The following is a 12,735-nucleotide window of genomic DNA, read 5'->3' on the forward strand; positions in this document are numbered from 1 at the left end:
CACAACTACTGAGCCTGCGCTCTAGAGCCCATGAGCCACAACTACTGAGCCTGCATGCCACAACTACTGAAGCCCATGCACCTAGAGCCCATGCTCCGCAACGAGAAGCCACCGCAATGAGAAGCCTGTGCACCGCATGGAAGAGTAGCCCCCGCTTGCCGCAACTAGAGAAAGCCCGCGCGCAGCAACGAAGATCCAAGGCAGCCAAAAATAAATAAATAAATAAATAAATTTAATTTTTTAAATTTATTTTATTTTATTTTTTTTTTGCGGTACGTGGGCCTCTCACTGTTGTGGCCTCTCCCGTTGTGGAGCACAGGCTCCGGATGCACAGGCTCAGCGGCCATAGCTCACGGGCCCAGCCACTCCGTGGCATGTGGGATCTTCCCAGACCGGGGCACGAACCGCGTCCCCTGCCTCGGCAGGCGGACTCTCAACCACTGCGCCACCAGGGAAGCCCTAAATTTATTTTTAAAAAAAATAAGATGAGCTTAAGCATAATGTAAGCAAATCTCAATATTTAATATCGATAAATGTTAAAGAAAAGCTTAACCACTGGTTTTCAAATTAGCCTTAGTTACCTCTAAAGGCATCTTTCCTCCTATCCCTCTCTATTCCATGTCCTATATCTGTGGTGAGATGTTCTCAACTGCCAGGTTCTCAATGGAGGACCTAAGCACGCTGCTGTCCAAGCAGGGACATCGGTCAACATGTGGATTGTCCTGTGTAAAATTCTGAGAAACTGATAGGAGGCCTTGTGATGATATGTGAGGCCCTGGAAAGAAAGGGGGCAACAGCAGAGGCGAACCTGATTCCCGGCATATAGCCAGGGCAGTCATTCCTCAGCATGTCACGCCCCAGGCCTGCAGGCCACAGGCCATGCAAATCCCTCTCTAACTCTAGGAAACTAGAAAACATGTACCTTCATCTTTGGGCTTATTTTCTGAAAGTTTCTCAGCAAATAAAAATGAGAGGACTCACGAAGAGCAATTTGGAAAATAACTGAACTGACCATAATATTTACTTTCAAGACTTTCAGTATTCTTAAGGTTTGCAAATGTTTTTATAAGGCTTTCCATTCAAAGCCATGAGACATTCTGTGCTAATTGTATGGAGGGAGTAATGCGCAGCATTTATGAATGGAACTTGAAAAAGGCTAGTTTCAGTATTCAGACTAAAATATTTCTTCTCTTTAACATCATAACCAAATTCGAAGTTTGTTGTTAGTGGTTTCAAGAGTCAGTGATATCAAATAGTAATACTGTCTCAGAATTATATTCTCTTCCTTTTGCTACCCAAAATCAGTGATATAAAAACACCCTAGTCCAACAAATGACTGTGATTTCTACATATCGAAAGACTGAAGAAAAATTAATAACCTTGTTAGGAATATACTTTTATAATGGAGACCAGGTCCACCAACTTCATTTTTATGACTCAATCCTAATTAAGTAAATTCTGATTATTAGAAAGCTTTGAGTATAAATGGGAACTTTTGGTGAGCCATACACTGACTTAAAAATGGCCAAGTTGCCATTTATTTTCCTGGAGTAGTTTACTAACTATCACCTTCATAATCCAAAGGAATTAATATTTCTGGGCTTCTCTAGTAGCGCAGTGGTTAAGAATCTGCCTGCCAATGCAGGGGACATGGGTTCAAGCCCTGGTCCAGGAAGATCCCACATGCTGCGGAGCAGCTAAGCCCGTGTGCCACAACTACTGAGCCTTTGCTCTAGAGCCTGTGAGCCACAAGTACTGAAGCCCGCGCACCTAGAGCCCGTGCTCTGCAACAAGAGAAGCCACCGCAATGAGAAGCCCGTGCACCGCAACGAAGAGTAGCCCCTGCTCGCCGCAACTAGAGAGATTCTGTGTGCAGCAACGAAGACCCAACACAGCCAAAAATAATAAATAAAATAAATAAATTTATTTTTAAAAGATTTAATATTTCTGAAAAGATATGTAATTCTCTGCTGAGATGTGCACTCCAATAAACCAGCCCCTTTCAAACTGGTAATGTAAAGCTAAGACAAGGAGAAATCAATCTGTATGGCCGATTGAACTGGTCTCATTAAATTATTGATACCTCATTCAGTGTAATAAAAAAACACACCACTATACTCTGGAAAACACACAAATCTAAAATAAAAATATTCTCATTAATATCATTCATATGTTAGTAATAAATTAGCTTTCTTTAAAAAATTTGTTCAATTATATCCAAAGTCCATTCTTATTTTCTGAGTTAACAAGGCTGGATTTTAAAAGTGCAATAAAAATTCTTGAGGCCTTCACCCCAGTTTAGACAAGACTTCTTAGTGGTTTGCAAGACGCAGCTTCTTGTTTTGGTGCTGTTCTTCATCCTGGGGTATGGGTCCCAACACACCATCTAGCGTTCAAGAATAACTTAACGTCAGAAAAATGTCACTTCAAATAAATGACTATTTGTTAAAGTCACAGAGGTTGTAAGATCAAAATAATGCTTAAGTTAAAAAGGAATACTGGGTGGCCGCCATGAAGAAGGCGGCTGCAGAAGATGTCAACGTTACTTTTGAAGATCAACAAAAGATAAACAAATTTGCACGGAATACAAGTAGAATCACAGAGCTCAAGGAAGAAATAGAAGTAAAAGAAACAACTCCAGAATTTAGAAGATGATTGTGAGGATATCATGCTTGCAGACGACAACTGCTTAATGATACCTTATCAGATTGGTGATGTTTTCATTAACCATTCTCAAGAAGAAAACACAAGAAATGTTAGAAGAAGCAAAGAAAAATTTGCAAGAAGAAATTGATGCCTTAGAATCCTGAGTGGAATCAATTCAGTGGGTGTTAGCAGATTTGAAAGTTCAGTTATATGCAAAATTTGGGAGTAACATAAACCTTGAAGCTGATGAAAGTTAAACATTTTATAATACTTTTAAAAATTTGTTTAATAAACTTGAATATTGTTTAAAGAAAAAGGAATACTGATTTTATCTTAAAATAATTCTCAACTGTTGAAGAACAGATTCTAGATAGCTCACTCAGGTAACACAATATCTGACCTTTTAAAAACTGGATTCATTCAACAGTGTATAGCCAACAATTCATAAAACTGTTTTGGGGGGAGAGTTATTATTATTAGGCCGGAGGGAACAAAATGCACCTACTTATCCTCCAGGGAAAGAAGGGAGCCGTCCGTGGGGCAGGGAGGGTGTGAGGGAACACCCCTCCATTCCCACTCCTCCACAGGAGGGAAGACTGACCCATCTCCTTGGTCAGGTGGGAGAAGGGCCTGGCTTGAAGCTCTTCCCATCATTTGATTTCCATGGCTTTCCTGGTACATAAACTGTGTGTGTTTAAAGTGCACAATTTAATGGGTTTTAACCCAAGTATGCATCCGAGAAACCATCACCACAGTCAAGGTGATAAATATATCCATCATCTCCAAAAGTTTCCTCTTGCCCCACTGCTTCCTGTCTTTCCAGGGATCTGCCTGCTCTCCAAGCCTCTGTGCCCTGCTTTGCTCTGTCTTCCTAGTCTTAAGGACACAGGTGGAGGTAGATCTGGAAAGTCCTCTCTCTCTTATGATGTAATACTGGAAACATTAAAAAAAAGAATACGTGTAATACAGATGGGAGTTCTAAAGCCTAATAATAAATTAACACTCAAGAACCTACTACTCAACCCCAAAACTAGAATGCTACCACCTCCCCTATGCTCTGCAATCTAATCCTATCCCTCTGTCACCACCATTCAGAGGTGACCACTATGCTGAATTCTGTGTTTATCATTCCATTACTTCTTAAAAATAATTTTGCTACATGTACTAACCAACACACTATTTGCCTTCTTATTGAACTTCATATAGGAATTGCATCATAATGTATTTACCAAAGTAGATTAGTGGTAGCCCGGGGCTGGAGGTAGGGGAAAATAGGGATGACTACAAATGGGTAAGAGGAGTCTTTCTGAGATGATGGAAATGTTCTGAAATTAGGCTGTGGTGATAGTTGCACAAATCTGTGAATCTACAAAAACCCACTCAATTCTACACTTTAAAAGAGCAAATTTATGATATATGAATTATACCTCAATAAAGCTCTTATAAAATTGCAGAAGAGATAGCGATATTACTTATTGATATAGAACACTTGTTAAAAAATACATACAAAACATAAATCTGCAGTTCAATGAACAATCATAAGGCAAACTCACATTTAACCATTAGCCAGGTCAAGAAATAAAGCATTGCCAGCACAGCGAAAGCCTTCCTCTCATCCCCTCCCCCATCACGACTCCTCCTTCCCATACTTTCACCCACAGCATGTCTTGCCCTCCCTTCCTTAGTGATCTAGGGACAGTAAATCCCAGCCACAGACCCATCTTGATAATAAGTGGCGATTATCGCCTCTTCCATCGCTTGCCTTTGTACTCTTAATGGTATCTTTTGACAAACAGATGTTCTTAATTTTAACATAGATAAATTAATTCATTTTCTTATGGTTAATGCTTTCGGTGTCCTTTCCCTAACAGCAGGGAATTACTCTCACCCCTTAAAACACTGTTATTGAATACACATTCTTTAAACAGATACATATTTTTTCCTTTTTTTTTAAACCGCTTTTCTTTTCCTGATAAATTTTGAAAAAGAAAGATGGAGTGGATATGTATTTTTCTCCAGATTACAAATAAAAAATTTACTACGTGAATAAAATAAAGCTAACTCAAAACACAGAAAATCAATATATTCACATAGAAATTATTTCCATAAAGACTTTGTTTTTAACTCAAACTCCTCCAATTTTGCTTTTTTGACACCCTAATGATTACCAGCCAGTATATCAGTTAATCACTAAGCTTATTTATTTTTTAAATTTTATTTTATTTTTCTATACAGCAGTCATCCATTTTATACACATCAGTGTATACATGTCAATCCCAATCTCTCAATTCATCAAACCTCCCCACCCATACCCCCCGCTGCTTCCCCACCTTGGTGTCCTTACATTTGTTCTCTACGTCTGTGCCTCTGTTTCTGCCCTGCAAACCAGTTCATCTGTACCATTTTCTAGGTTCCACATATATGTGTTAATGTACGATATTTGTTTTTCTCTTTCTGACTTACTTCACTCTGGATGACAGTCTCTAGGTGCATCCACGTCTCTCTACAAATGACCCAATTTCGTTCCTTTTTATGGCTGAGCAATATTCCATTGTATACATGTACCACAGCCTCTTTATCCATTCATCTGTCGATGGGCGTTTAGGTTGCTTCCATGACCTGGCTATTGTAAATAGTGCTGCACTGAACATTGAGGTGCATGCATGTGTCTTTTTGAATTATGGTTTTCTCTGGGTATATGCCCAGTAGTGGGATTGCTGGGTCATATGGTAATTCTATTTTTAGTTTTTTAAGGAACCTCCATACTGTTCTCCACAGTGGCTGTATCAATTTACATTCCCACCAACAGTGCAAGAGGGTTCCCTTTTCTCCACACCCTCTCCAACATTTGTTGTTTTTAGATTTTCTGATGATGCCCATTCTAACTGGTGTGAGGTGATACCTCACTGTAGTTTTGATTTGCATTTCTCTAATAATTAGTGAGGTTGAGCAGCTTTTCATGTACTTCTTGACCATCTGTATGTCTTCTCTGGAGAAATGTCTATTTAGGTCTTCTGCCCATTTTTGGATTGGGTTGTTTGTTTTTTTAATATTGAGCTGTGTGACCTATTTATATATTTTGGAGATTAATCCTTGGTCCGATAATTCGTTTGCAAATATTTTCTCCCATTCTGAGGGTTGTCTTTTCGTCTTGTTTATGGTTTCCTTTGCTGTGCAAAAGCTTTGAAGTGTCATTAGGTCCCATTTGTTTATTTTTGTTTATATTTCCATTACTCTAGGAGGTGGATCAAAAAGGATCTTGCTGTGATTTATGTCAAAGAGTGTTCTTCCTATGTTTTCCTCTAAAGTTTTATAGTGTCCAGTCTTACATTTAGGTCTTGAATCCATTTTGAGTTTATTTTTGTGTGTGGTGTGAGGGAGTATTCTAATTTCATTCTGCTACATGTAGCTGTCCAGTTTTCCCAGCACCACTTATTGAAGAGACTGTCTTTTCTCCATTGTATATCCTTGCCTCCTTTGTCATAGATCAGTTGACCATAGGTGCATGGGTTTATCTCTGGGCTTTCTATCCTGTTCCATTGATCTATATTTCTGTTTTTGTCAGTACCAATACTGTCTTGATTACTCTAGCTTTGTAGTATAGTCTGAAGTCATGGAGTCTGATTCCTCCAGCTCAATTTTTTCCCTCAAGACTGCTTTGGCTGTTCGGGGTCTTTTGTGTCTCCATACAGATTTTAAGATTTTTTTTCTAGTTCTGTAAAAAGTGCCATTGCTAATTTGATATGGATTGCATTGAATCTGTAGATTGCTTTGGGTAGTATAGTCATTTTCACAATATTGATTCTTCCAATCCAAGAACATGGTATATCTCTCCATCTGTTGGTATCATCTTTAATTTCTTTCAACAGTGTCTTGCAGTTTTCTGCATACAGGTCTTTTGTCTCCCTAGGTAGGTTTAATCCTAGGTATTTTATTCTTTTTGTTGCAATGGTAAATGGGAGTGTTTCCTTAATTTCTCTTTCAGATTTTTCATCGTTAGTGTATAGGAATGCAAGAGATTTCTGTGCATTAATTTTGTATCCTGCAACTTTACCAAATTCATTGTTAGCTCTAGTAGTTCTCTGGTGGCATCTTTAGGATTCTCTATATATAGCATCATATCATCTGCAAACAGTGACAGTTTTACTTCTTCTTTTCCAATTTGTATTCCTTTTCTTTTTCTTCTCTGATTGCCATGGCTAGGACTTCCAAAACTATGTTGAATAACAGTAGTGAGAGTGGACATCCTGTCTTGTTCCTGATCTAAGAGGAAATGCTTTCAGTTTTTCATCATTGAGAATGATGTTTGCTGTGGGTTTGTAGTGTATGGCCTTTATTATGTTGAGGTAGGTTCCCTCTATGCCCACTTTCTGGAGAGTTTATATCATAAACGGCTGTTGAATTCTGTCAAAAGCTTTTTCTGCATCTATTGAGATGATCATATGGTTTTTATTCTTCAATTTATTAATATGGTGTATCTCACTGATTGATTTGCATATATTGAAGACTCCTTGCATCCCTGGGATAAATCCCACCTGATCATGGTGTATGACCCTTTTAATGTGTTGTTGGAATCTGTTTGCTAGTAGTTTGTTGAGGATTTTTGCATCTATATTCATCAGTGATATTGGTCTGTAATTTTCTTTTCTCGTAGTATCTTTGGCTGGTTTTGGTATCAGGGTGATGGTGGCCTCATAGAATGAGTTTGGGAGTTTTCCATCCTCCGCAATTTTTTTGGAAGAGTTTGAGAAGGATGGGTGTTAGCTCTTCTCTAAATGTTTGATAGAATTCACTTGTGAAGCCATCTGGCCCTGGACTTTTGTTTGTTGGAAGATTTTTAATCATAGTTTCAATTTCATTACTTGTGATTGGTCTGTTCATAGTTTCGATTTCTTCCTGGTTCAGTCTTGGAAGGTTATACCTTTCTAAGAATTTGTCCATTTCTTCCAGACTGTCCTTTTTTTTCTTCTTTTTTTTCAGTACGCGGGCCTCTCACTGTTGTGGCCTCTCCTGTAGCAGAGCACAGGCTCTGGACACGCACGCTCAGCGGCCATGGCTCACGGGCCCAGCCGCTCCGCGGCATGTGGTATCTTCCCAGACCAGGGCACAAACCCGTGTCCCCTGCATCGGCAGGCGGACTCTCAACCACTGCACTACCAGGGAAGCCCCAGACTGTCCATTTTATTGGCATAGAGTTGCTTGTAGTAGTCTCTTAGGATGCTTTGTATTTCTGTGGTGTCTGTTGTAACTTCTCCTTTTTCTTTTCTAATTTTATTGATTTGAATCCTCTCCCTCTTTTTCTTGATGAGTCTGGCTAATGGTTTATCAATTTTGTTTATCTTCTCAAAGAACCAGCTTTTAGCTTTATTGATCTTTGCTATTGTTTTCTTTGTTTCTATTTCATTTATTTCTGCTCTGATCTTTATGATTTCTTTCCTTCTGCTAACTTTGGGTTTTGTTTGTTCTTTTTTCTCTAGTTCCCTTAGGTGTAAGGTTAGGTTGTTTCTTTGAGATTTTTCTTGTTTCTTGACGTAGGCTTGTATAGCTATAAACTTCCCTCTTAGAACTGCTTTTGCCGCATCCCATAGGTTTTGGATCATCATGTTTTCATTATCATTTGTCTCTAAGTATTTTTGGATTTCCTCTTTGATTTCTTCAGTGATCTCTTGGTTATTTAGTAACGTACTGTTTAGCCTCCATGTGTTTGTGTTTTTTACGTTTTTTTCCCTGTAATTGATTTCTAATCTCATAGTGTTGTGTTCAGAAAAGATGCTTGATATGAGTTCAGTTTTCTTAAATTTACTGATGCTTAATTTGTGACCCAAGATGTGATCTATCCTGGAGAATGTTCCATGTGCACTTGAGAAGAAAGTGTAATCTGCTGTTTTTGGATGGAATGTCCTATAAATATCAATTAAATCTATCTGGTCTATTGTGTCATTTATAGCTTGTGTTTCCTTATTAATTTTCTGCTTGGATGATCTGTCAACTGGTGTTAAGTGAGGTGTTAAAAGTCCCCCACTATTATTGTGTTACTGTTGATTTCCTCTTTCATAGCTGTTAGCAGCTGCCTTATGTATTGAGGTGCTCCTATGTTGGGTGCATATATATATTTGTAATTGTTATATCTTCTACTTGTATTGATCCCTTGATCACTATGTAGTGTCCTTCCTTGTCTCTTGTAACATTCTTTATGTTAAAGTCTATTTTATCTGATATGAGTATTGCTACTCCAGCTTTCTTTTGATATCCATTTGCATGGAATATCTTTTTCCATCCCCTCATTTTCAGTCTGTATGTGTCCCTACATCTGAAGTGGGTCTCTTGTAGACAACATATATATGGGTCTTGTTTTTGTATCCATTCAGCAAGCCTGTGTCTTTTGGTTGGAGCATTTAATCCATTCACGTTTAAGGTAATTATTGATATGTATGTTCCTATTACCATTTTCTTAATTGTTTTGGGTTTGTTTTTGTAGGTGCTTTTCTTCTCTTGTGTTTCCCATTTAGAGAAGTTCCTTTAGCATTTGCTGTAGAGCTGGTTTGGTGGTGCTGAATTCTCTTAGCTTTTGCTTGTCTGTAAAGCCTTTGATTTCTCCATCGAATCTGAATGAGATCCTTGCCGAGTAGAGTAATCTTGGTTGTAGGTTCTTCCCTTTCATCACTTTAAGTATATCATGCCACTCCCTTCTGGCTTGTAGAGTTTCTGCTGAGAAATCAGCTGTTAACCTTATGGGAGTTCCCTTGTATGTTATTTGTCATTTTTCCCTTGCTGCTTTCAGTAATTTTTCTTTGTGTTTAGTTTTTGCCAGTTTGAATACTATGTGTCTCGGCATGTTTCTCCTTGGGTTTATCCTGTATGGGACTCTCTGCTCTTCCTGGACTTGGGTGGCTATTTCCTTTCCCATGTTAGGGAAGTTTTCAACTATAATCTCTTCAAATATTTTCTCAGGTCCTTCCTCTCTCTGTTTTCCTTCTGGGACCCGTATAATGCGAATGTTGTTGCGTTTGATGTTGTCCCAGAGGTCTCTTAGGCTATCTTCATTTCTTTTCATTCTTTTTTCTTTATTCTGTTCCATGGCAGTAAATTCCACCATTCTGTCTTCCAGGTCACTTATCTGTTCTTCTGCCTCAGTTATTCTGCTATTGATTCCTTCCAGTGTATTTTTCATTTCAGTTATTGTATTGTTCATCTCTGTTTGTTTGTTCTTTAATTCTTCTAGATCTTTGTTAAACATTTCTTGCATCTTCTTGATCTTTGCCTACATTCTTTTTCCCAGGTCCTGGATCATCTTCACTGTCATTATTCTGAATTCTTTTTCTGGAAGATTGCCTATCTCCACTTCATTAGTTGTTTTTCTGGGGTTTTATCTTATTCCTTCATCTGGTACATAGCCCTCTGGCTTTTCATCTTGTCTATCTTTCTGTGAATGTGGTTTTTATTCTACAGGATTGTTCTTCTTGCTTCTGCTCATAAAAACTTATATTTCCTGATTTTTCATAGTAGTCAAATCATTGTTATTATCAAGAAAATTTTACTTATTATACTAAACTTCTACTTACCTTGAATCGAATCTAAACAGAAAGATAACATGGCTAATATTTTAACATAATATTGTACAGTTAATAATAATTAATGTTCCAAATTATGTGCCTGAGGAATTGCAAGATCTCCCAAAGATTGTATTACATTAAGAATATCTGTGTTAATATGCAAGTAATAAAGCTCTGTAGATTACTAATTCATTTATGGTAACTGTGATGACTCTTAATTAGATTATTCAAATAACCAGAATATTTCTACTCTCTGACCAATCTGAGCTAATGTGGCTTTACTCTAATAACAATGTACATATCCTTATAATTTGGCCCTAGATCCATCTGTATTAATTATATGTATTTTTCCTTTCTAACTGCCCAAGAGGCTTTTGTTTTGGTTCAGAGGAGCACTGACATCTACTTTCTCATGTAAATTTAATTTATAAATTCAATTTGTACATGATTATTTGTATTAAACTGCAGAGCCCATAGGACTAGTCATTAATCAGCAGTTTCCATGACACCTAGCAAATAGTAGATACACAAACGTCTGTGAACAAATTGAATGGCAAAAATGTACCCTGCAAAAAGAATATGCTCCATCTCCAACCACAGCAATTTCCAACACCTGATCATTATAATTCACTATGTTTCTTTTCTTCTTAGCAGCAAAGTCAACCTCAATAAAGGACTTGTAAATACTTACTCTCTCTGCTTTCAGGCTCATTTTGCTCAAGAACACAAGTTCTTGATGGATTCAGTTGCCACTGTAAAAGGACACAAACATTTTATTTATATGTTTAATAAATAGCATTTCAGCACTGTGCTTTCAAATATCAAAACAGCTTAAACAATGTAAGAAAAAAGAGTTAGTGTGTCATACCAAGTCCTAATAACAACTCTGAATGACCCTGAATGATATGACTTCTGGAATGAGAATCAATATTCTTAGAGAAGAAAGTGTAAAAATCCTCCTTTACCTTTGTTTTACAGGTAAGGAAGTGGAAGACCAGAGAAGCGTAGTGACTTGCCCAAGGTTACATACTGACTAAAGACAGCAGTAGCACCAGAACCTGGGTCTGCCCATGCCCAATACTATAGAATTTCCACCACTTCATATTCTAGCTCCAGGTCCTACAGAATCTTATAATAGCTAGAGAAGGCCTAGATAGAAAGAATGAAAATAGGACAAAGACTATCTTGCCTTTTAATATAGTAATATAATATATACTATTATTTTTATCATAGCATACCATTTATTATATCATATCATACCATATCACATCTCCTCTGATTATAGTTTTCCATCTCAATCATTCAGAAAGAAATAGAGAAGCATGAAGATTCTCAGATATTACAGTGAAGACTGGAGCAGCAGATAAGAAAAACTGAGTGTAATCAATGTCTCAAAGCATACCCTTCCTTTCTTGTTTGCCTAGAAATCCCCACCATCAGAATCACTAATGACTTAACCAAAAAAGCCCCACTAGGGCACTCTCTCCAGAAAGACACAATTAAGTGGATAGTTCGTGGGAGCCTCCTCCAGAGGCATCAATTAGTTCATCAGATGAGCTAATTAATATCATGGGCCTTGAGGGAGAATGAGATATAAGACAGACATTTTACCAAGTATAAAAAAGTCCTTGGAAAGGGAAGACATCTAGAACTGGTTGGTCACCTATAGAAATGGGATGGTTAGGATTAGCACCAGGAAAAAGGAGGATTTCCAAGCAATGGGAAGATATATGTGATATTAAAAAAAAAAAAAGGCATGTTCAAAACATGTCAAACTACTAAAATCTATTACTTTGGGCAAAGTAAAAACTAATAACCTTGAATTTACATTTAAGGATCATCATAAAAAGATTATGTCTAACGGTGAAACCTTAGAAGCAATCTAGGTGTCCAACAAAAAGGGAATGGTTAAATAAGTTATGTCCATAGGTTGCAATACTGTGTAATCATTAAAAATTATTTCTGAAGAATTTTCAATGACACAGAAAATACAGCAACATGTTAACAGTGGTATCTATGAGCTGTGGGATAATATCTGTTCTTTTTTTATTTTCCTCTATATATCTGTTCTTTTTTCTATTTCCTCTATAATGAGCATATATTACTTTCACAATTTAAAAAAAGTAATATAACCTAATAAAGAAAAATTCACATGTATTAAACAGAAAAAAAATAGTTTCTCAGTAAATGGACTTGGGTTTACACAGGTAAAATATATTCTTGGAAATACTGTTGCCCAGCCCTAGCCTAGTCTGCAACAACCCCACAGAACAGAACCTCTTATCTCAAGGCATACGGTAACACCTCAAAGAGAAAAGAAAAAAATTTTCAAACAAAATTAATTTTAATTGGTTTAATGTTTTAAAAAATGAAATTTACTGGTACTCATACTACTTTTGACAGTCTAAAAGCAATATAATCATTATAAAAATTCCAATTTGGAACAAATACTAGTTTGTGTTAGTTACTGGTATTTACAAAACTAGGCATAGCTAACCAAGTAGTTTAAATCATTGACATAATATTGCAAGCCAGA

At 37.2% G+C, this 12,735-nt stretch overlaps 1 protein-coding gene and 1 pseudogene across 2 annotated transcripts in view; one reads left to right on the plus strand and one right to left on the minus strand.

Moving 5' to 3' along the window:
* Positions 1–1,902: 1,902 nt before the first annotated feature.
* The window catches only part of CDADC1 (cytidine and dCMP deaminase domain containing 1), a 41,930-nt gene continuing 31,097 nt past the window's right edge, over positions 1,903–12,735 (minus strand). For both annotated transcript variants that reach the window (XM_059041690.2, XM_067016324.1), the window contains 2 exons: positions 10,891–10,951; positions 1,903–2,386 (listed from right to left, as the gene is read on the minus strand). In XM_059041690.2, the coding sequence (XP_058897673.1) occupies positions 2,313–2,386; positions 10,891–10,951 (135 nt within the window). In that variant the 3' untranslated portion in view covers positions 1,903–2,312. The remainder of the gene's footprint in view (positions 2,387–10,890; positions 10,952–12,735) is intronic.
* Positions 2,499–2,903, plus strand: LOC131743185 (prefoldin subunit 4 pseudogene; annotated as a pseudogene).

The sequence above is a fragment of the Kogia breviceps genome, chromosome 16 (genome assembly GCF_026419965.1).
Source record: "Kogia breviceps isolate mKogBre1 chromosome 16, mKogBre1 haplotype 1, whole genome shotgun sequence".
In the NCBI taxonomy this organism is placed as follows: Eukaryota; Metazoa; Chordata; class Mammalia; order Artiodactyla; family Physeteridae; genus Kogia; species Kogia breviceps.